This window comes from Numenius arquata, chromosome 7 (assembly GCF_964106895.1).
Source record: "Numenius arquata chromosome 7, bNumArq3.hap1.1, whole genome shotgun sequence".
NCBI classification, from domain to species: Eukaryota; Metazoa; Chordata; class Aves; order Charadriiformes; family Scolopacidae; genus Numenius; species Numenius arquata.
In genome coordinates, this window is record NC_133582.1 from 50,477,223 (window position 1) to 50,503,122 (window position 25,900).

Consider the following 25,900-nt stretch of genomic DNA (forward strand, 5'->3'; position numbering starts at 1 on the left):
TTATGGGTGAAAAGTATGCAGGCCTTCTAGCACACAAGCTTTTCTTCAACTCTGAAGTAGACCAACCAAACTGAAAAACCTAAGTTTGAGTTAAGGTTATTGCTCTGAGTTTAATTAGTAAGTTATCAGCCAGTGAATCTGAAAAGTGTCTGATACCTGCAGGGTAGAGGTTTGTTAGTAGAACAGTCAAGTGGTAAGGTGTTTTTTGACTAGGGATAGGAGAGAAATCTACAGATTTTGAAATACAGGGTTGAGAGAAAGTACAGTGTGCCATAAAAATAGTGTCTTTTAGGTGTTTTGTTTTTTTTTAATTTATTGTTTCCAAAGTTGTTAATGTCTCCAAAGTAACATCTCTACGTTTGACCAATCAGCCATCAAAGGGCCTCTTTGCCAGTAGAAGAATTGTGTCTTACTCTATGCATTATGTCCTTGCCTCAGATATGCAGCCTCTTCCTTTCTTGATGTGTGTATGTAAAATTTGTATTTCTGAAGGACACATTCAGAATCAAAATGTGATCTTTTATTGTTTTCTAATACTGATAGGTTAATTGATAAATACTACCCTCACTCACCTTAGGCAGCGCCAAGAAAAGAATATCCTCTGTAAGTCTCAGGCTCTGGGTTTGATGTGTGAAAAAAACATCATTTTATATATTACGGTATTCATTAAAAGATTATTCACCATTGGTTTATCACAATATTAAATACTGCTTTTTAATTTAATGGTTTCTCCGATACAGATTCTAAAACATAGTACTTGATGAAAGTTATTATGCTTATCTTCCATAAAGAAAGGAAAATGATATGGGACAATAATTTGCCTGTGGCTGTGTCTCCCGATTCCTAAATTGGTGTCTCATTCTGTGGGTTACATTTGCTTTCCAAAGATTGGATGTGCTTTCAGTTCTTTTATTCTTCATCCTGTAGTTCTTACTGCCCTCACCAAGTGCTTTCCTAATGATGATGCTGGATTTAAAAAGTCATATTTGTTACTAATGATTGATTGGACAGAACCAAAATGAACTCCCAAGAGTCCACAAATTCTCACAAAGCCAAGGTGAAGTCTGATATTATGTGCATTTTCTGAAGATAATTTTCAGGAGACAATTGAATAGGAAATTTGAATGTGATTGTTCCAATCATTTTTGTGCTACAAGTGTAAGTGAGGTCTTCAGGTATAAACCTCTTTGAACCTTTGGGTATAAACCTCAGACTTGGAGCTTTTAACAGAAAAGCAAGAAAGAAATTAGATAATGCTGCAAGGATGGCCCACATCAAATTCTCTGACCCAAACCAGAAGTGTTTCTGAGCCAGCCCATTTTGAACACCAAAAGCTTGCTAAATTCTCTGTGAACAGATCCTTTGGAGACCATGTAAGTTCCGTATGAAAGTAAAATCCATAAATGATTGGTGTCCTGAACAGTGACCTTTTAAAAGCAGGCATGGGATCACGTATCTAAGATTGTAGAATACCATCCAAAGCAGTAAGAGAGTTTATAATAATCGTTGTTTTACCATGTTCACAGCATGGTTCAACTGACAGAGATAGATGCCACCTCCTCAAAGGATGCATTCTACCTGTCACAGCCAACTAAATACTCAATAGCATAATTTCCTTCAAATAAAATACTACTACATCCCAGCCGACCACGAGCAAGAATTCAGTGGAGAAGATGTGCTTAGAGGAATTGTTGAGGTTATCACGAATCAGTGCGATGTGTTTTAGAGTGCTACTCTGTTCCCACAGACCGAAGGGAATATTTCAGTCCATCTGTCAGGAGGTTTCTGGTGCTAGATGCTCTGCTGCCTGGGATGATCAGTCTGTTTAACAGACAAATGCATTTGGCTCCATCAGATCAAATGCAGCACCAGACACGTTTCTGGCTTCTTACCCTTCAGGTACATTGTGGCATCATTATGCTGGAGCATGGAAGAGTATGGTCAGATAAATTAGCCTTTAGACACGGCTAGCCTCCAGCCCTTCCTTTTCATACCTCCCCTTAGGGAACATTTATCCTGTATCTGATCACATCCCTCCCCATATCTGTATTTCTCTAAAAGGTAGGGAGCAACCTCCAGAAGAGCCTACCTGCATTCATGGAAATGCCTCCCATGAAACAGGCATTTACCTCTACCCCATCAGACTGACACTTTCCCCATCTGCATTTGCCAGTCGAAGGAAATGCCAGAGGATTAGGATGTCAGGTCCATTTTCAACCTGCCTAAAAACAATCCTGAAATGTCCCTTGTGCACCTCTCACATTAGCACTGGAAAGTGGTAGGTTCAGAAAAAGATATTTCTCTTCAGAAGTCAGTTAAAATACAGTTTTAAGAAAACAGCTCAAAGTGTAAAGAGGACAATAGAATTCAAATTAGTGTCATTTTGAGATATCTGGTATTTCAAATGTGTAAGTGTGCAACAGATTTTCTGCCAGAGAGGCATTTTTAGTGTCCCTTTTCTACCCTGAAATTTCTGAGAAGCATAGAGACCATTGGAACTTGAATTCTCTGCTGGAGGAATACTTCTGGTTGTTAAGAAACAAATAATAAAAAGTACTTTTTTGATTTCTGAAATGGAGCACCTGTTTGAGGTAGAGAGCACTGTAAAACCTAGCATATTTTTCATTGTGACTGGTTTTGGTTACTATATAACAATAAGTAAATCTAAAACAGCGAATTAGCAGACAAAAATAGTCTAGAAGTTCCAGCCAAGTTTGCAGTGCCAAGGATAATGAAAAACCCACATATACGTAGTAGAAAGTTCCTGAGAATGCTTACTCCCGTATAAATAAGATAGAAATGGAGAAGAAACAGCCCCCATTGTCTCAACAACATTGGCTGGAGTTGGGACACAAGAGTTGTTTAAAGCATGACTTGCTGTAAGACTTGTACTTTTGGTGCCCATGTGGCCAGTCCCTAAGATGTGTGGCAATGAATGTGTGCCGACTCTCCAGACAACCCAAACTCTCACGTTTCCTACCCCACAGTGCCTTGCAGCACACGCCAAAATCTCCTCCTAGGACAGAGGTTCTTCCTAGCATGGAGATTTAGCAGACAACTACTTCGGCCAAGGTGGAGTGATTATGGCCTCGTCTGATCTGTCCATATTTCAGGCAAGGTTTTGATTTAACCTTGGATGTGGATAGCACAGTTTTTAACTCCTCTTCCATCATCCTAGTTTGCTCTAAATATTGAGTATCAGTACTAGCTGAAAATATAGCATATATTCAACTATACTATGTTCAAAATTTGTAGTTGGATAACAAGTAGAAAATTGATGCATCGTCTTAACTGTCAGACCATATAGTCTGCAGTCTCATTATTCATTTCATTCTAATCACAATTGTGTTCTTGTGATGGCCTGCAAAGTAGAAAGCAGATTTCCAGCATGGCAACAAGAAAACGACAGTTCTGCTCCCTCTACAGAGTTGCGTCTCCAGCTGCAGGGTCTTCTCTTGATCTCAGAAGCAATGCAGTGGGCAGGGGCCACTCTCCCAAGAGTCCCCTTGGGAGAGAACAGTCAGTTCATCTTTGAGCAAGGCCATATGCAGCTGCTTTCACCTCCTACCAGTACTCGCTACAGATAAGGAGAAAGCTGAATCCACGGCACAGGCTTAGGGCTGAGCCCAGCTCCCGCTTTGCACACAAATTACCCCTTAGGTCATCTGTGTTCTCCTCCACAGCTCCTACATAAAAAACCCTCACTGATACTTCCCTTCCAGCTAAATCTTCTGTTCCCTTTCTTGTCTAGCCTTCATCTCTTCCTTCTTTCCTGCGTAGTATTTACTTCTTGTTTCCCTCTTTGAATTATTTACCTCCTTTACACCCGATCTCCCTGTCCTCATACGAATGTCTATGTGCACAGATGGGATTTCTAGGACAGTCAGTATATAATTTTCCACAAACACTGTTATTTAAAAACAAACTTTATCATCTCAATCAAAAGAGCATAAATGGAAAAATGATTTTACTGATTTTTTTTCAGCCTTAGAACTAGTTCTCCATTAAAAGTTGGTATGTCTGATGAGGTGCAGATCCAGTACCTCCCTTTTGCCAATAACTTTATTTTGCTGATCGAGTCCTATTAGTAGTGAGCTGTGTGAGGTGTGCACATCATTCCTGTTTTCTTACATGGACATTTGTTAGCAAGTTTTATGCCCAGATGTCTTGTCAACTAAAATTCTTGTCATTAAATAACGAGTTAAATTTCGTTAAAAATACTACACCTGCTCAGAGTCCTCTGTTTTTATTTCTTTACAAGTACTTCTATGTTTTTAAACGATGTATCTGTCTCCTCACAGTGCTTGCAAGATCCATACAGATGGAAGATAGTGACTATAAAAGGAAAGCTGCCATTAAGGTAGAGGTAGATGTATTGGAAAAATAGATGAAAAATAGTAATTCTTATTGTTCTTTTTAACAGTAGCAGGTGAATTTCTACAATACTGTAGGTTTTCTGAAAGTTCTGTACTTCTTAAAAACTTCTTACGTATTGCCATTTTACTGGTATTTCCACAAACTTGGGTTATTGTTTTCTCCTCTCATGTCCAAAATAGGTAAGCACACTTTCATCAGTTGTGTACATGGCATCCCTCTGCAGCAAGATGCTAAATCTTTAGTGCTTCCTACTCCTTTTAATAGGGACTAACTTGTTGATTCCTAACTGTGGACAACTAGTCAAGTGTGGAGTTGTCTTTGATTGCAAACATTTTGATTTTGAGTGACATGCTCATATAAACACATTTGCATTAGCTGATTTGCAAGAAATGTTAGAGAAGTGATAGGACTGCTGCTATGCTTTCAGGAAGAAAAAAAGACAGCCTTCCGTTACTAATGAATTTTTTTAAGCTTTCACTTCTGTCTTAGAGGTGAACTTTAGAGATGAGCCGTTGCTCTGACCACAAAATGAAAAGAGAACAATTAAAATAAATGTTGTTTTTTAACGTATACTTTGTGTTTTTAAAAGCTGGCTCATAAAAATTGTCAGCTCGTGTAGCTGTCAGTTCAGCTGACCAGCCTGACAGGAGTGCTGCCCCGTGGTCCCTCTGCTTGGAGATATACATTTCATGCACACGGTAAAATGTAACTCATAGGTGTATAAAATCATAATAGAGCATTTCATCATGTCTAAATAAGGGTAGGTGCATGCTGTCTGAACGGTTAACCGTTGAAAACATTGAATACAAAACATTTGACACTAATTTTAGTGGTCAAATCCTCCCCGGAAAGAAGTCTGCCTTGACAAGCCGCTCACGAGGTCCCTCTTGCAGAGAGAGCCCAGCGTGATGGGTCGTCGCATAAGCTACTTGACATTTGTCCCCAGTCAGACCGGATGCCACATGAAAAATTTACTCAGGCACGGGGCTCTCAGGAATAAACATTTCTCTGGTGTTGCTCACCGGGGACTCGGCAAGGTGAGCGGAACTCCAACTTGTCACGGATGCTCTGTTCTGACAAACATAAGTAGATGCTAATGGCTAAATCGTGACAGAATAAAGTCCCACAACCATATGGCTAATTGCCACAACAATATCTTCAGTGTTATTAATCAAGTTTTCATAGTGTGCCATGATAATTGGAATAATTAGAAACAGCATAGGCATTGCTTGCCTCTGCCGCACATACTGCAGACAGGGACCTGAAACAACCGCAATTGCACTTTCTGTGCAGCGTTGTTTAGTGCTTTCCTTTCCAGCAAATACTGTGGTTAATTAATGAATTAGCTGTTTGCCACCAGAGTGTTTTATTGCTAGCAGGGGCTTCTGCAGGGGCACATAGGTAGCTAAACGAGACCACTAAGCCCTTGCGCATCTCCGAAAAGATGCGGCGTTCCCAAAAGGCTGCCGCTACACAGCACAAAACTCCACCAGTCATTGGTACTTTGTTTCACAACAGTAGAAGTTCCTGTTCGTGCAGGTAATATGTAAACCAGCTTTTTTAAAGTATATACAAAAAAGATAAAACAACTTCAAAGTGTGCATTTTTTTGCACACTGCATTTTTTAGCAGTTTAAATGAAAGTATGACTCTGGATAATGATGATGCAATTAACTTACCAGGCAAAAGAAATTAACTCTTATTTGCCTTACCCTGCTTGATAATGGAATTGGGCTCCAAACTTATATTCTGCCTTTGAACTATGGCTATAAATAAAGTGGTCATTCTAACAGTTACTTACACTAAGGAGCTAAATCATCATTTTGCGTGCTACCTATTGGAACAGCCTCACTTGGATCTTAAGTTTAGGGGTATGACAGCAGGGAGGAAACGCTTGTGTTTCCTCAGTACATGCATCAACATGTAGTTGACTGGTCACTAAAACTGGCAGATTGATGATGATGACTCCCTTCACTGGATGTATGAAGGCATTTAGCCAGACTAATAGATTGAAATGGACTGCTGCATGTATGGCCTCTGAACGGCTTCTTAATTTAGTTTTAGAGCGTACAATAGATGTAATATTGAATTCAGTGATGATATAAATCTTCTCTCCTCATTTTAAAAAATAAATAAATTTCTTCTCTGGAGTTGAGAGCCACAAGGAGATTTTGAAATGTTATATGCTTAATTATAAAGAGGTTTGCAGAAGTAAGCCCCCAGTTCAGGTGATAGGTAGGAATTCTGTCCATTTTAGGTTTATTGCTGTTTGATTTTGACACTCAAGGGGAAGGCATCCTGTTACACTGTGATGAAACGAAGTACAGAAAGTCAGGATTCTCTCCCCACTGAAGGCTGCTGTGGAGGTGGTCTGACCCCTGTGGGTAGCAGCTTCAAACAGGGAATTTCCAGTAGAGTTCCTTTCTCGACAGAGTTGCCGTAAAGTTGGGTACTCCAGTCATCCATGGAAGATACCCAAACAAAATCCTGGATGCACAGAAAACAATACTTTAAAGTATCTGGCTAGTGGGCTTTTGCATCTGTTTTGGTGTCCTGTTATCTCTACATATTTTTCTTAGCAGTTCATTGGCAAAGAATTTATTTATCTGTGGTGGTCTAGTTTTACCTGTGTTCATATTCAGCATAATTAGCAGGAATTTTCCCAATACTAATATAAGGATTCCTCAAAATGGTATGTATAGTGAGATTTTGTTGATGTTAATAAAATCTTCATTACTGGTGCCTGTTTTATGGTGAGCACAGCTGCCAAATAGCTTAGTAATAATAGCTTAGGTTTTTTGTTTTCTTCATATCAAAGTATCACAATTTGAATTTCTTACGCTTTAAGCCCAACTGAAAGATTATCACTTTGTAAAGGCCATGTCCTTTTACTTCAGATATGTTTGACATATATTTATGCAGCTTTATGAGATAAAGGAGTCAATCTGATATATGATTTAATTAGCTTAAAGTTACCATTTTATTTTATTTTCTAATGCATATTCTTGGATATATTGCCATCCATAATTTTGCTATGAAAGCCTAAAACTGTCTTTCTTATCAACTGAATTCTCTGAAACACCAAAAAGCACCTGTGCTGGAGTAATGGGATTAGAAAGGAAAAAAAGGCTAACCTGGATTGGTAAAATAGTGGTACAGTCACCACAGACATGTTGCCTTGTTGATTTGGATACGTGTTTTCCAGTAGCAGTTCCGTTGCTGTATATAGACAGATAACTTCTGAAAAATTTAAAAAAAAAATATATCTCCCAGAATTTTTAGTATTTTGATACTTGATCAAGTATTTCCATACTTGAAAAAGTTAACTTGATTTAACATTTCAATACAGAGTAACAGTAAGAAGGTTCAATTGTAGATTTCAATTTTTTATGGACAGAGAAGGCATTTTATTTAATATTTGTGATAGGGAAGTCTCCAAGATAGCATATGAAAATAGAAACTTTGTAATATTTTCTCACTACTTATTTGTTTATTTTAGAGCTATTAACAAATTATCTCTCTTCCTTTTATTTTAAAATATATATCTTTTTGATTGTCTTGTCCAAGAGATGTAATAACTCTATAGAAGATTTAACAATATGGGACAGTAAAATGTTATTGATTCCTCTTTGATAGAGAGATTGTATAAAAGGATGGTTGTATCCTTTAAACCTACTGCACGCATCTTGAATCAATGGATAAAGCTATTAGCAAATTTATTTTATAATCTTAAGAACTGTGCTTTAATTACAACACTGAGAGTTGTTTTTCTAATATAATTTCTCCACTTTAAAACCAAATTTAATCATTGCTGTTTAAAGATGGAAAAGTTGGGGGGTGGAATTCCTAATTGCTAATAGCTGATATCAGTAGGAACTTCACTAATTTAGAAGTGCCTCTTTTGTTTCAATAGGTTTATTGCAGCAAACAGTGTTTAAAATCATTCACCTGTAATTATTTTTGTTAAAAAAAAAGGAAATGTTTTTGCTACTCTGCAGTGCTTTTCAAAACAAAATGCACATGCATCATCGGTATTTAGGACTGTGGGTTTGAATCGCATAGAGGGAAAGAGCAGTAAGAATTCAGTAGGCACACCTTCAAGGTCTGACATTTTTCTCTTATGAGTGCAGATATTGGTCGTTAAATTAGGATTTTAGATATGTATCAGAGATAAAGTCCCATACTCCTTGCACTTAACGGGTGGTTATCATCAACTTCAAAAGGCTTTTTCCAGTAGAATGCAGGAGCCGCTTCTGGTCCTTTTTGTTTATCACCATAATTTTATCACACTGAACTTTGCTTTTTTAATCTGGGTATTGTCTGAGCTGTTTAAACTTAGTTGTGTTACAGGAACGTGGCAGTATTCTTCAGTCTTTTTCCATTGAATAAAAGCACAGTTTAGCCCCAAGAATTTCTAAATGAGCTGGACCCTTCATGTTGTTACCTCTGTGTTCTGGCTAACATTTAATAAATGAGTGCCTCAACTTTGATCTGCAATATTTGTTGTCAACATGAAACACCTTTTTAAAAATCTTGAAAAATGTCTGAAACTTCTGTCCTTTAAACAATTCAGTAAAAAGTATTTGAATATGCAGAGAAACTGGAATTCTCTCAGAGAAAAAAGTCAAAAGTTCATCCATCAGGTAAAGAAAAGGTGAAACAATTACTTACAGGTTAAGACCTTGTTTCCGCCAGTCATGTTATAGGGAATTTTGCATTAAGAAGATCAATCAAATAAATTACAGACTCAGAGCAGTAACCAAAGATTATACAGGTTTATGAGTTTAATTAGTCAAATTCCTGCCTTTGTAGGACTGAATCAGATGATATCTTACATGATATCTAGCCAGAATTTTGTAATAACATCTGGTCAGAATTTAAAGATTCCAGTATGGGAAGCCACCACGTCTTTAGGCAAGTTTCTTCAATAGTCTTCTTGTCACTGCAGGTGGTTTATTTTTGTTTATGGGGTTATTGTGGCTTGCAGGGAGGGAGGGGAGAACTGCTTGTGGTGATCTTCTGGCGTATATTTTATGTGGCTTTTTGCTGGTATGAATTTGTGTATCATTTGTCTTCCCCCTGGTGAAGCCATGCTGATGTTTTTCTTATCCTTCATGTGCTTGGCAATGGTTTCCAGGATTAGCTGCTCTGTCATCTTCCCAGGGATCAAGGTGAGGCTGACTGGCCTGTAATTCTCTGGGTCTTCCTTCTTAACCTTCTTGAAGATGGGAGCTACATTTTCTTCCCTCCAGTCTTTGGACATTATCGCAGTCGCCATGATCAATCACTGATTATTGAGAGTGGCCTCCCAATGACATCTGCCAGCTCCTTCAGCACTCATGGATGTGTCTCATCAGGGCCTATGGATTTAACTGTGTCCAGCTTGCTGAAGTATTCCCTGACCTTGTCCTCTTCCACCAAGGGTACATCTTCCTTGCTCCAGCCTTTTACCCTGTCTCTGGCACCTGGGATTCCTGAAAGCCAGTCTTGCTAGTAAAGACTGAGGCGAAGGCAGCATTCAGTACTTCAGCCTTTTCCATGCCCCATGTAACCAGGTACCCTTGTTACAGAGTAGAAACGTTGGGGAGAATTTTAAAATTGGGGATAGGTTTTGGTGAGTATGGTTACCAGTGATCCTCTTTGTAAAAGTTATTTTAAAGTTCCTTATCATTGGGCTGCATGCAACAGTAGGGTGAAGTGGCAGGAGAAGTTGCACTTTGCAATGGCTTCATGAAGGAGCAAAATAGGTCATTCTTGTCAGCATTAAGTGGATTCCCATAAACTTGCACGAAGAACAGTACAACAGGCTAGAACTACATCGGTCACCAAGACCTTCGCAAGAACGTGAAGGAAGATGGTCTTCTCTGTGGCAGGGGCACCACCACTTCAGGTGAACATGCCCAAGGTACCCAGTAACTGGTACCACCCAAGAATTTGGCTGTAGGCTGGGGAGAAGCAGTTGCTGACAATAGCAGCCATGGAAAATTTGAAGCCAAGAGCAGCACTGATGCCAAAGCCTAGCCAAAGCAGGCTAACAGGTTCAAGTTTTATTTTAGTACATTCCTAAAAATATTAAACATTACTGCTATGAAGATGCAATGGCACCTTTTTCATTAAGCACATTCCTGCAAGAGAGTGTATTACAACTGGTGTGGCTTAAAACAGCAGTAAGTGCTTTTGCCAGGATGGGTAAATTACAGTAAGGAGGGAGAGATAATTATTAGGAACTCATTTTTTAGAAGGAATAACCTTCCTTAATAAGGAACTGTGTGGAGTCTTCCAAAAAGAGAAGGAAAATGCAAAACTGAGTAGTCTTTGCCAGTAATCTTAAAAGAAACCAAATGGGAAAGGGAATAATCCAAATAACAGTTAGACACTCATGTCACATAATTTATTTGTAAAAATAAAATTGAAGGTACTTATTTTAAAAAGGTATGCTAGTCTGTGTATGATAAAGTACTTAATGTTAAAAATTTTCAGGATATATAGAACAGCAGGAATTTTCAACAGGACAAATCAAAACCATTTTCCCCAGTGGAAAGAAGACAACAAAGTATTCTGTGTACTGGATTCTTGGTCATCACTTAACCTAAATTTGAGTAGATTTATATTAATAAACAAGTGTTCATTATCACTGTTATTTAATTGTAAATCTTTATTTTCTGACAGAAAAACCCATGGTAGAGTTTGAAACCCATATAATCCATAATATGAATGTGTGGTTTCACTTTTAATTGTATTTTTTTAAAACACTGTAATTTTTACCTCTGCATGTAACTACTCTTTAAGGCCCCAGTGTCTAAGCCACAGAACACAAAGCCTGTGGATCTTATCATAGTTTTTAAAGTTGAGGGTTTTTTAATATAGCTTTGCAAAACTTAAATATGTGGATGTGACCACAAACCGAACAGAATTTGAACCAGGAAAAAAACCCAAACCAAAGAACCCCTGCACTGTATCCACCTAGCAGTAGAGCCATGAATTCTGCATTAGGTGCAATGATCCACCAAATCTTCATGCAGCCAGTGCAGGAGAAGCCAGATGAAATGGACACTCCACATGGGAGTGCGGGACAGGCCAATCCCACCAATATCATGGTCACACCAAGGTGTGTGTGTGGTTCTCTAGCAGAATAATAGTCCACATACAAACCTGAAATTACTAAAACGGGTAAGGCAGGTGTATGCACACATGTAAGAAGAACCCTTTTTTATACTTTCTGTTGTCTCCAAGTCTAAGAAGAAGCCAAATTATTTGTTGGATGCTGGCATACACTTTTTCCATCCTTATCACACACACTTTTGTACAATCAGCACACTGCTGGAGACAATGTGGTAGAAATCTATAATATTAAAATGTTTTACAGCCTAAGGAAAATCTGATCATATTGTCTGCCTTCTCAAATGACAAAGGCCACATAATTTTATCTAATAAATCCAGAATTAACATTTGAATTTATGGTTGAGGTAGACAGATCTTCTAGCAAGATGTCTGTTTTCATTCCCTTCACAACTTAAGGCAAAAAATGCAACATATGCTGTAACAATATCTCACTGTACATCCTTTATGGATGGTGTGCATATGAGGGTATGCTGTGTGTAAAATTCTCAGCATTTAGATCAAACACATCAGAAGTTTCTGTAAATCCCTGAAAGTCTGGTGAGCTTCCCACATAACTACTTAGAGCAGTTTTTTGGCTTTATTGGGATTTCACATGCTTCTTTCTGTTCTGACAAAATACTGGATTTTAATACGGTTTTGTTTATTTTAGAAATGTCATTTTGTTGATTGTTACACTTAGCTTTTTTGCCATTGTTCTCATCTGTGATCATTAAGAGTTTCTGATGCACCATGAGCAGTACTGCCCTTCCACAAGACCCCTGTCGAAGAGTAGCTGAAAGAACAAGTTGTGATTATACTTCAGGCATGTTTCCTTCTCTGTCTTGTATCATTTGAAGGTTTTAGTAATCTCTTTAGGACATTCCGTACAAAATCCCTGAACTGTATAAAGCCACAGGAGTCTTAATAAAAACAAGATTTATTAAGAAAGGAGACAGAACACTGGAGAAATGGACTGTGTAACGTCTAAGCTGAAATGTTGGTAAAGCTTGTCTTGATTGGTCTCCTTCATTTCATTAAAAGAAAGTAAACTTTACACATCCTCTGATTGAACTTGCCTGTTTTCCCTCTGATTGCCTCTGGCATCTACCAAATCCAGGAGAGTTTCTGGTATGAAATGTCTTCTTTGGAGCACGTTTTTGCTGTATATTTGCAGCTATCTTTGCTCTTCTCATCCATGCAAGTGTTGGTGAGCCTGTGTTAGCCCTGCAGAAGGACAGCCAGCCAGGAAGATGTGCAGCCGCGTTCTGACTGCAGCCCACCCGGTGCCCATAGGTTGGAAACATAGATGTCTGAAATGGTAGTGCAGGCACCAAGTCTACCCAGAGGAGTGCTTACTGCCTGGCATTGAACTATTTAATTCTTTATCTTCTGTATAGCTTTAAGTTCTTTTGAAAGTACTATACAAATTTTGCTCCTCATCCTTTTTCCATATCTTATTTTTGAACAAGCTGATCACAGCTCAAGTCTGTCTACCCTTTCTCCTAAATTATTGACCGTGACTTTACATAGTAAATTGCACTGGCTACAAATGTTTGCTTGAACGTAATTCATACAGAGTTTAAAGAGACAGAGCTTACATATCATTTTCTCAGTCAGTAAACAACTGATGTTAATTTTGGCATTTCTCAGCTTCTGAGTGCTTAGTTTTGATAAGATGGTGTTCTTTTCAGTACTTACAGTCCATTTAAAAATTTTTTTTATTTTAAAACAAGCAGCAAAACTTGCACTGAAGATGAAATGACATCCGCAAAATCCTCCCTTTCGTTGCAAGACTTCGACTAGTGAGTCTTGCAAGCATTGGAAACTGGATAAACAGCATCCTCCACCATCGCATCCGTTAAGTGATGCAAGCCATTGCCAGTGGATGACACGCACCTTTCCCATTTCCCGTGCTGGAAGGAGGGTGCAGCTGGGGTGAAGGACAGGGTGGCCAATGCACTGTTGGGTTGGTGGCAAGAGTTAGGAAGAAAGAGAGTGTATTCTGTGGAAATCTGCACTCTGCTGGGTTTAGGTCAACCAAGGAGTTATCAAATTTGGCTTTTTTTTTTTTTTTTTTTTTTTTAATATACACAGCAAAAAGGAAATACCAGAGATCTTGTTGTTTTGATTCTAGACCTTCTTAATGAAATGCTTCAGGAAAAAATAAGTTAAGCATGAGCAGAATTTTTTTAAACGTTGTTCTAATGAATAGTGTCAATGAATCAAGCCTTGAGCAGATGCTTGGAGTGAAAATTGTACTGAAGACTGACTTTAGCAAAAGTATAAATGGCTGAAAACAGGCTCTTAAAGTAGAGTTTTTAGGCAACTTGTAGTAGGTGCTAGATTTAGTCATTTAGAAGTAGCTTCAAAGTCATGCTTTGTCTTTCCTGGACTTAGGGTTTTTCTTATTCTTTATGACTTAATTGTGTTGTTTTTCTTAGACTTACTTAGTTTTTTTAAAAAGAATTCTCTGCCTTCCAAGAAGACAGAGAAGATAACCAGCTAAATATATGTAACGCATGACATAATTTTATTGATGCTTGGAGAATTGTCCTGTAAATCTCAGTCAAAATGGTTGTGGTTTTAGTTAAAACTGGTAAGGCTGGATCATTGACTTATTTAATGGCTTTACTAGAGCACAGTTTTCTCCTGTTTTCCCTATATTGTAAGGTCATTAATGAATCATTATCTATTGCTAGTAATTACTGATCTCTTGAGAATATTGGATTAATTATATAGGAATCATAAGTGGAAGATACAGTTACATATTCTACAATGTCAGTAGTAGTACCTTGGTGTATTGTGGCTTTAAAGAATCTGGTTGGGGTTTTTTGTAGATTTCAATTGCTAAGTGTGCCTGGTAAAATATGAATTATTGTATTACTGCATGTGATAAAAGGTATACTATTGTGAGCCTCGCAGTCTGCAGGTGTAACAGATGTAAGGCAAGATTAACAGGACAGAACAATAATTAAACCACAGACAGCCATCTCAAAAAAAAAGAAAAGAAAGGTTTATCATGACCAATGCAATTATTAAGTGTGTCTTAAATTCTCTGCAAATATTTGTAAAAGCAATAAAAACGTGTTAGTTTGAAAGACAGCTTTTCAGTGTGGACACTGACTTTAAGGAATTAAGATCCCTTTTTATGAATATAAAAGCTGAGTGAAGTCCTGCCATATGGCAGCATGGTTCATAGGCAATAGGGTCCGTGGTTTATAGATGCTGTGAGCTAAATGCTGCCGAAGAAAATAAGAGAGCAGTTAGCATATATGCATTTACAACAGTATGAATTGCTTGCTCCCTTTAAGACAAGAAGGTTCAAATAATTAACAGTAATAATGTGGTTGCAAAAGAAGTCCAGTTGTTCTTCAGCAGTCTACATCTGTGAAACGTGATACCTCTGGGGACTGAGATTTAATTTTCCCAGGAGAAAATATAAAAGCAGGAGAAAAAAAAGGAATGACTTCTGCTTGAGCAGAATAAACCTGCATCTACAAACGATTAACACTGCATAATGAAGTAGTAAAGAAGCAAAAGAGATTTCTAATAAAAGACTAATAACAAATCCCATTACACCATGGTGTATTTTTTCCCTTGAAGGGTATTAGACTTTTAGCAAGGATTCTGAATGAGATTTGGGTGGTAGCAAGCAAAGTCAGCTCAAATGCTTCAAGCTTAGCTGAAATTTCTTGCCTAACAGTTTGTGTAACTTGAAAGTTGTGGTTTTACAGGTGGGAGGGGTTGTTAATGCAAGTAATAGGCTTCACGCAGAGTTTGGGTAATGTTTGTGTCACCATAGGATAATAGTCTCCTGTAGGCTAATCACTGTAGGGTGACGTGCCACTATATGGTAAAATCCCTTCGATGGAACAGACGTGGTTTTAAATGCACTAGCTAAGCTTTGCTTTTTTGCTAACAGTTCTTCTGACTTCTCTTTCTGAGGCCTGAAAATAATTGCTCATAGGAAAGGGGTTTGATCAGAGAGGGAAATGGAGTTTGTGTTTTGTCATAGCCAATATTGTGACTTTTGTAATTACTACACTTCCATAAAAAGTTACAAGACCTTAGAATGTAAATGTTTGATATAAGGATGAGATGATGCTGTCTTTTGAAATCATGTATTTTCAGTTTTAAAAGGAAACATGTCTTGCGAGAAAATTCTCTTCAGTCTGTAACATGGATGTTTTTGCAAATTATACATATGGTTCCAGTGGCGGGGGGAATAAAAGTTCAAGTGAACAAATCCTTGACTCACAAAACATTTCCTTTGAAATTCTTTTATAAGAGAAAGAAAATCTTAAAAGCTTGTGCTCAACTGACGTGTTGGAATTCATTTGTCTAGAAATGAACTTTTATTACTGGAATCAGGAAAAAAAAAACCAGATGCCTTAAACCAACGAGTTCTGGGACAGAAGTGGTTAAACATGAAGTCTTACAAGTGAAACTGATCTTGATGAAATTTCTAGTTGCCTTTTTAGAAATTTTTGTGAGTTTTAAAGAATGACTTAATTTGCTTAGCAGAAATTTGCAATCAATCTTTTCTTGCCACTGCATAAACAGATTCCACATGCGTAGTAATTTGCATATCCTAGCTAAAAATGTAATTCATTATTTTTAAGTCCATTTTGTAATAACTATTTCAGGATTAATGTTACTAACTATTCTTTAGCTCTTTCAAATATAACCTTAGATAATCCTACCTAAAAAGGTACAAAGCCAGTGGGTCTGTTCTGGAATAGGAGAGGCAAGTGCCTTTCCTGAGGTCAGCAAGTAAGTCAGTGTAAGAGCCAGAACTGGAAAGAAATCTTGAGAAATAATTTTCTTCTACTGCATCTCAAGCTTCCAGCCTCAAGCAAATATTGCATTTAATAAGACAGATTTTCACATTTTGCTAGGTATGAAAACAGCACAGCTATGAGCAGGAATTAACTGTATAGTCTACATGCAGATTATCACTAAATCTGGTAAAGATTTAAATTAGGTTTAATCAAAATAGCATCCGTAGCATATTTTACATGAAGCTGCAAACCCTGTCATCAATAACAGGGAGGAAGCCTCTTAACGTAAGAGTCACCCGGTCCATTTTAACTGCTGTTTGGCGTCTGCCTCTGAACTGGCTTTCACTTGACTCTGCTTTTCAGGGCTTCTCATAAACCACTGGCTTCACTCTCCTGTTTTTTGCTGTTCAGGCTATTCATGTGTAACATTGTCTCCCTTTCATCTTAGATCACTATCGCATTAAATGCTCAAAAGTATGGTATACAGGATTGATACGTTTTGTCCTTTGAGGTTCACCCATGTAATAATATTGGTCAGTTAAGCTTCTACAGTCTGTAATGTATGACTTTTTTAATGTAGATGCAGTAACATTTCCACAAATACAATTAGTTAAATCGTTATCACAGATCTTCGCACTTTGCAAAATTTTCTGGTAAAATGTTTTTTATTGTAGTTGATCCTGGGATGTATATCCTGACTTTCCCATACTTGGCAAAACAGAGAAATACAAATCAGTCTTTTGTCTTTTTTTCAGGCGATGGGTAAGGCTCCTGTTTGGACGTGAATTCCCACTTCAGGACCTTCTGGTTGTCTGGGATGCTCTGTTTGCTGACAGTATCACCCTGAATTTAGTTGACTACATTTTTGTAGCCATGTTGTTGTACATTAGAGATGCCTGTAAGTATCAACTATCTTACAATCTTTTAAAAAGAATGCAAACCTATTTTTCGGAGAAAGAGAACTTAAGAAATGCTACATTTCATTGTGACTTTTTTAACATACTGAAAATCGCTCCAAATGCTAGGAGAGGAGCCGTTTATTATCAGACGCGGTCTGCTGTATTGGTGAAACAAATTGTATCTTGGAGTTAAATGCAGGTTTGTTTTCTGAGTAGTTCTGTGTTTTTATGTGGAGTCGCAGATTTTATGTGGCGTTAAGTGACACAGGTATGTATAGAGCTCCACCTTCTGACCAAGCTCATGAATTGAGTAAAGCCTCCCTTTGACACTGGGAATATTTTTGTGCTGTTCTGCTGTGAGAAATGTGAAAATGCACAAGACAATGACTCATAATTTTTGAAGATATATCTTGAAGGAAATCTAAATGCATAGATGAGTAAGAATTACAAAATATGTTTATTTTATGCGAGTGGCATCTTTAAAAAATGATCATTTTATTTTATTTTGGTACGCCTGAAATACGTGCAAAGGTGAATTCTTATGGGTTAGTGATGACCAATAAATACATTAAGTTGGGGCCAACAAGAAATCACAAAAATGTTGTTAGCTTAGATAATTGTGAATGGGAGGAGGAAGATGTGTAATGATTGAGGCATTTATTTCTGTCCCGTCGTATTTTGCAAAAAATCCTATATACAACTTTGCCGCAACAAAGTATGCGTTTTGCATCAAGATGCATGTCTGTCATTAAATATATGAATTCCAAAGCATGCTGTTCAGAGTTAATTATATACAATCTGTAAGCTTTAGGTTATAACAAGGTCACATATTTGACACAATTTTGTATTCTAGGACACATGAAGTTTTCAACATCTGTGGTTCCTATTTTAGGGCCCAATCTTGAAAATATAACGTGCATGTACTTTACACGTACTGTCGTTCCACTGCCTGCCTTCATGTGTTTTTTTAATTACTTTTTAATAAACATGCAGCATATAGAGCTACCTTACATTCCTCTCAAAGAAGTGGACATTTAATTCAGTTTAGAGGTTTCAAAATTAATGCTGCTGTTTCAGGATGATCTGATTCCAGGTCATTATGTTCTGCAATCTAAATCTGGCTTGTTTATGTGCAGTAAACTGAAATAATCTTAAATTTTTTGGTGTAGATATGTAGTGCAGTTGCATGTAAAAATGTTTCTTAACATCAGTCTTTAATTTTGTGTCATTGTTTCCCTTTTAAAAAAAAAACTTTAGAACTGTGTAAGTACCCTCTTTCTTCTTGTGCAGGGAAGGTTGTTCTGGGTTTTTTTCTTTTGCTTTGTGGTGCTCATGTCAGCTAAAAATGTGTTCTAGGCATCTGTATGAAATCAGTCTCCCTCTTTTCTCTGAGATCCCCAGGCTTAGTAAATAAAGTAGTAAATAGCTTTAAAGTGGAGTACCTTTGCCCAAATGAGATGCAAAGTCATCAGGACAGCCAATACTTCATACCATTTCTGTAATAAGTACGTTTTGTTCTATAGTTGGACCTAGTTACCTATTACCTATTACTCTAGGTGTAATAGAATGGTGAGTCAAAATACCTAGTCATAAATACTGTGAAGTTGAATATATTTTCAAAGTCAAGCTCAAACTATAGTGATTTCCACAATTATAGATTTGATAAAAGAAAGCTTTTCTTATATATTTGTAATAGGAAAGGTTTCCGGTTTTCCTCATTTTTTTTTATTGCTGATAATATTTGAGCTTTGAATGGAGTTCAGAGTTCTGTTGTAGTATTTTTAAAAACATTTTCAAATAAAATAAGTTTCTAAAACCTTCTCTTTATTCGGTGAAAGGAAATGGCAACTCAAAACACTTGATGATGTTAATCTTCTATAAACAAACCGTCTGGAAATTTTCAGTTTAAAAACTTTGAAGCAATAGAAATAGTAATAGAGCTTCTAAGATGTTATGTTATAAAAATGTCAAACATAAGCAATGATAATAATACAATACTGAAAGCATTTGAAAGTTTAAAAATTATGCAGATTCCTTTATACCAAGACATTTGGGGATGGGGGAGAAGTTGCTGGTGTGGGAATTGATGGATTTTTTCCTGTGCTTTATTATGATGTTCTCAAGGACATGATTTTAAGAAAGTATCATTTCTGCTATATTTTTCATTTTATTTTAACTTTAGTTTTGAAATCCCCTGTTACTCAAGCAGTATATTATTGAAGGAGAAGGGAGCATTTAGATTATTAGATTATTGTGTATACATTTTAGAGATTACAGATACATAATCATGTACAAAGCCATTCTGTAAACTGCTCTGTTCAGTTTTACAGCTGCATCCAAGCAGCGCTTTATCCGTGGAGTGATAATCCTCACAAACCAAGTGTAGGGTTATGTACCAAAATATTGATGAGTTTTAATAAATTGATTTCTTGGTTTCTTTGGAAAAATTCATGCAAAACAAACTTTTTTTAAAAATCTGTCCATTTAGAAGCACAAATATGTTACTTCTTTTTCACCAATATGTATGTATATGCAGTTGTTGATGAAATCAGAATGGAGGGGAGGATGCCATGCAAAAATATATATGTTTTATATACTTTCCTTCCCTTCAAGAAGGACGAAAATGAACAAACCTGGAAGACCTGTCTGTATTTTGCATAGTAAACTAACATCATAATTCCACCAGGAGCTGATTTTGACTGATCAGTGTTAAAATAAGTGTATTTTTGTCACGTTCCCATTTGAAGACTAGCTATGGCCATTGTTAGGATATATTTGTTCTTATCTGAAAGCACTCTGAATATCTGGAGGGAAATAAAGGAGTCACAGCCTCTTTTTAGAAGACCTGATGCGGGTTTTTTTGTTAATAGTGGAAGATGTTCATATTATCTATGTTTAAGTCAATTTAGGGCCTACTAAAGACATCATAGCCATGTGTAAAGCAGCAGGGGGAAGTAGTACAACCCGTCCTGGATTAGGAAGTCGTCTGGATACAGGATTGGTGGCATCAAACATTAAACTCTTAAAAAATGACATGTAGCAGAAAATTAGGACTTGGTTGAGGACACGTGCAGGTAGTTTACATGTTTTCCACCACTATTATTACTGCTTGTGTCCAGCAACAGAGAAAAGTTGGTCTCATCTAAAGCAGAAGGGAAAAAGCAATTTGATGTTCCTCTGGGCACCATATAGTAACTATTAATCAAAAGGCAGTAAGATTACTTTCTGTTTGTAGAGGAGTTTCTCAACTCCTTTCCCTAGAAATAACAATTGCATTCCTCTTTGGAGAAGTGAGAACTTGTTCATAATAGAAGTTGCATCCAGATGTGACTCTAGCCAAGCCAGTTAGTGAAGGAAAAGCACAGGTACAGAAGCACCAAGCTTATTACAAGGCAGCTGGTCACAGTGTAAGATATTTCACCATTGAACTTCAGCACTATCCAGGTACTGCTGAGATTGGATAAATTTGTGTTGCACAGAATCTTCTGAAAAGTTTATCCTACAGTTGATTCTTAGAAATCTTTTTAACTCTGATATGCATATTCAGAGAAGGGACATTTGTAACTGTTTTACTGCTATTTTCTCTATCATTTTTAAGAAAACTGCCATTCTGTTGGATAATATTATATGTTTTGTCCTGAAGGACAAGAACCATAGAATGGTTTAGATTGGAAGAGACCTTCAAGGATCATCTATTCCAATCCCCTGTCATGGGCAGGGACATGTTTCACTAGATCAGGTTACTCAAAGCCCCATCCAACCCAACCTTGAACACTTACTTCCAGGGATGGAGCATCCACAACTTCTCGGGGCAACCTGTTCCAGTGTCTCACCACCCTCATATTAAAGAATTTCTTCCTTATTTCAAATCTAAATCTCCTCTCTTTCAGTTTAAAACCCTTGACTCTTGTCCTGTCACTACAGGCCCCAGTAAAATGTCTCTGTCTGTCATTCCTGTAGGCGCCCTTAATACATTGAAAGGCCACAAGATGGTCTGCCTGGAGCCATCTCTTCTCCAGGCTGAACAACCCCAACTCTCTCAGCCTGTCTTCCTAGCAGAGGTGCTCCAGCCCTCTGATCATCTTCGTGGTCTCCTACGGACCTGCTTCAAGCGGTTGTCCTTCTTACATTGGGGGCCCCAGAGCTGGACACAGTACTCCAGGTGGGGTCTCACCAGAGCAGAGTAGAGGGGCAGAATCACCTTCCTCGACCTGCTGGCCACGCTTCTTTTGATGCAGCCCAGGATGCGGTTGGCCACCTGGGCTGCCAGCACACATTGCCGGCCCATGGGCAGCATACAGATCCCCCTGAAACAAAGGGTACCAAGAGGTGGTTCAGCAAAGTAATCCCTTTAACCCAAGGTTCCCCAGCAAATAGAGCACTGGCAACAATGTCCTCTTCTGTAAGGATTTCTACATGAAAAGGGGATAGCTGAGTTTGTGGGGAAAACCCTAAAGATAAATATAAAATTTAGCAGGCCTTCCTCATTAAAGTGTTGGAGTTTTTTTAACTGTCTTTGGATGGTAAGTTTTTTTTTTTAAATTTAACTTTTAGGGAGAGGGGACACAGGTCATTGCCCAACAGTTTGGGGTTTTTTTCCATTATTCAATTGCTTCACTATTATACATTTCAAAAAATTAATAATTAGAGTAAATGTCATGTTGAAAATAAAATTTTTTGGTCAAGGGTTGGGCAAGCCTGCACCATTAAAATAAATTAGATTTTTTAATATTTACTTTTCTTTATATCTGGGAGAGAGCGAAGAACTCTTCCAGGAAAAATAACGAAAGGATCATTTTAATCCATTTTACATTGCAGAATAGAGCACATACCGACCTGTTCAAAAGAGAAATGCATTGGTCTTACTGCCTATCATTTACAAAAGTATTTAGAATTTGCTATCAATTTTCAGTGTTTTTATTTGCTTTGGTAAAAAGGCATCATGATTGTAACTGCAGTACAGTATCTTAAATTTGATTTATGTATGAGAGTTTGATTGGGTATGTACTGTGTGGTGCTCATGTTATAGCCCTCTGAAAGAACTCTGACTGAGACCATTGTATTGTGTTCATTATGCCAGCTTTGTGACTTCAAGAAGAAAAAACAGGTACCTGAATACGAACAAGAAAAACAAAGGGTAGGAAAAAGAGCAGGCAGAACAGATAAAGAATGAGTAGGATAAGTGAGTGCTTTACAAATGAAAGCAGATGTATGAAATTACAAGCTGTCGGATCAGCAACGGAAATGAAGATGATAAAGTGGTTCCCTACACAGATTATAATTATTCATTTTGCCCAGTCCTGCATCTTTTCCCCATAATCCTCTTGTTGAGGGAGGAAAGGTACAGGAGGATATGAGGCTTATTCACATGAAAGAAAAAAGTAAAACGTTTAAATCTTTCTGTCCACAAAACAGTCCTTTATTTTGTCTTTTATTGATTCAAAATAATTTTGTGTTTGCAATGATCCTTTCTGGTTTAGAGGCCTGATTAATTAAAAGTATTTGTTACTACAGCTAAAGTTCTCAGAGTAGTAAAATTTGTTAAAAATTTGTTCAGTTACTATTGTTGGAGGCTGTCTTTATGTTGTAGAGTGCAAGCATCATTAACAGGCATTACTCTGACAGCTGTGGCAGATGGATTGCCTGGATTTAGATGGTGCAAAAGAAATGAAGTAGTTCACATAGACCTGCCTGAAAAGATGTCTTTAATAATTGCACTCATAATTAGATTGATTTGGAAAAAAAAAACAAAACCAAACCAAAACAGAAGATGACAATGACAAGCAAAGAACCACAGAATATACTTACATAGATTCAGATAAGATCAATCACAATTATAACAAAATTTTAAACTTCAGCAAAGCATGCTGAAAATTGCCTAAGTAAAAAATTCTAATAAAGTTAATGGTATATTATATTTTTAAGTATTTATGAAAATAAAATCTTGCCTTCTTACTGAACATTTAATGAATAGGTTCTGATTGATGGGTAAACAAGGAGTTGTTGACATCATTTTACATACAGGTATATATACGTGTGTAGGCTTATGTATTGCCTTATGTATTGCTTATGCAATATCTTCTTTTACTCTGAGCACTGCTTGAGTTCTATGAGTCTTAATGTGGGAAAAGACAGCTGAATCTGAACTGTAATGTATCTACTGGAAAAGGTACTGTTTTGGAATATCAAAATAAGATAGCAATATTTAACTTCTTTTCCTCTCTTTTTTTTATTTCATTTTCATTGTAGTGATTTCAAGTAATTATCAGACCTGTTTGGGACTTCTGATGCATTATCCACCTATCGGAGATGTTCACTCCCTCATCCTAAGAGCACTTTTTCTCCGAGATCCAAAGGTGAGATGCTCGCTTTGTAAATACAGGAAATAAATCTTTGTAATAAAATTTTCTAAGTACTATGAAATTAATAACAACCTACATTTTGGGGACTAAACTGTAGTTTCAAGTTTCTTCTTACCTGACAAAAAGTCTGAAGGGAAGAATTGGTAAGAAATTGGAAGAAAGAGTAGAAACAAGTTCCTTTACTGTTTAAAGGATACTATCCTACTACTTTGCTGAAGTTATTCAGGAGCTCTGATAACTGCAGATGTTTATACTCTTTAGAATACCTTTGCTTGGTATTCTGCACAGACATCTTTCATAATAAAGTATACTTTTGAGGGAAACAGTAAAATTTTATATAATAACCTAGTAAGCTGTATAGAAACTGTCATGCAATTTCATCTGTAAGACCTTTTTCATAGGATTTCTGCAGATTAATCACTGTTAATCCTTAAAGCACCACCCTTGCCCAATATATAATAGTTATGTGGTGGTTTTCATTTAAAAATGAGAGTCTTCTGTTACAGTCTGAAAATATTCACATGAATAAAATCTATAAATTCATAAATTTTATGTTACATATTACTAGCATACAATTTCTGATATACTTATCTATACTAAAAAAAAAAATGTGAACCTCTTGCTTTTTTAGAATAGCATGTGTATGTGTGTGGTTATAATATACAGCAGATATCCACAGTATAGTGGATAAAGTGTTTGAGATGAAGCAGTACACAATAATCTTTGCTGTACTCAGATCTTTGGCAGATAGCAGAATTTGTGCTGCTGGTTTTGAACTGTCTTTGTGCATGTCCCATTAGTAGGCTGCCAGTGTAAAGTCTGATTTCCCTCATCTTGTTGATGCACGTCACCTTTGAAAGTGAAAAATTCATCACTTCTGCACTCTGACTGCCTTCTGCACAATTTCATTCAGTACCAATGTTTACACTTCTATGGATTAAGAAAAAAAAAATCTGTTTGTTTCTGTATCAGTTTTTTGCAGAAATCTGCATCCTTACAGCTGCTTTCTTCATTCCTCTCAGGCACAAAGATTTCTTTCATGACGACAAGTAAAGTATATCATCTTTTCAGTGTGTAAGAAAGTTTTTAATGTTAGATCTCAGGAATCTCTCTTAAGATTTCAGCAGCAGTCTGTGAAATCAGACTGCCCAGCATTTATTTATGTACTCTTTTAGCAAAACAAGATAGAAGTATTTTTAGAGGGAAGATACAGAGGGAGAAATATTTTGCTAAGATATCAAACTAAATCCAATATGTAATCTGTCATTTATTGAAGGTATATATTAAAAGGTAGAATAATTACTAATTATTCAGCTTTCTTCCGAAACATCCTAGGCAGTATACAAGATGTCCTACCAGCCAAAGGGGGCAAAAATAAACTACCAACTTCCCGTGAAAGAAGCTTCATCGCTATTCCACTCGGTAGGCTCTTGTCTCCAACAGAATGAAGTTGTCAGGCTCATTAAGGCCTCAGTGTCCTATTAATTAGCATTCTCAGGTGTGCCTCCAACACCTTTCAGAAAAATACTGGATGTAGTTCCTACTGTCTTTCAGGTAGTTCTCCCTTCACTCAGGTGAATGAGTGCTTAAAGCTCTTTCATGCAAAGATTGCTAATTGTTTTGTCAATTTGAATATGATTAGGTAAAATTGTTCCTTATTTCTGAGCTGTACTTAACTGCTTGGGAAGTACTCTGAAGGTTAGGAAGCTGGGGTTTCCAGAGAATTAAGAGCCCTAACGGACTTCCAGCCACCTCTCATTTTATGTTGGGTCTTTGAGTTGAGACTGCATAAACAGATCTGGACTTCTTACAGTAAGGAAGTTAAACTGTTCTAAAGGATGACTCCAAAAGAAAAAATTAGTTCCTGGTCTGAGAAGGAAATGTATTTTCAATGCTGTGACTCGAGTACCTGTTTCTTATCTTTCCCTAGGTATGATTTTTAAGTTTCCCTTATGTGTCTTTAAGCATGTGTTGGTTCGATCCAACATATTTCTGAAATGGAAGTCTTGCTATTCTGTTAGAGCTACACATTAACATTTTCCAAGACCATCAAAATTTTTCATCATACAGAATGAAAGGGAAGACTCAACAAGACATCATGGGTGCTGTAGGAGTCTAAAGTCAGTACACAGATTATATACTAATATAAGTGGGAGAATTATGATACCTTTTTTTTTTTTCCTGTATGAAGATAATTCAGTTTGCCTTTATTCCCTGAGCAGATAAAAGGAGATTGGAAGAAAAGACAAGGAGGTTTTAGTCAGTAGCGTAACTTGTAAGTGATGATTAACAAATTCAGTGCTTAATGATTTTTCTTTCTCCTTTGATGTTTTCCTGTGCCTTTCTCTATCACCAGCTTCTAGTTTCTAATGGGAAATTAC

The 25,900-nt window shown here is 37.0% G+C and overlaps 1 protein-coding gene across 3 annotated transcripts in view; it reads left to right on the plus strand.

The window, feature by feature from the left end:
• Positions 1–25,900, plus strand: part of TBC1D5 (TBC1 domain family member 5) — a 187,496-nt gene that overhangs the window by 90,913 nt on the left and 70,683 nt on the right. For all 3 annotated transcript variants that reach the window (XM_074150326.1, XM_074150323.1, XM_074150324.1), the window contains 2 exons: positions 17,014–17,156; positions 23,407–23,513. In XM_074150326.1, coding sequence (XP_074006427.1) covers positions 17,014–17,156; positions 23,407–23,513 — 250 coding nt within the window. The remainder of the gene's footprint in view (positions 1–17,013; positions 17,157–23,406; positions 23,514–25,900) is intronic.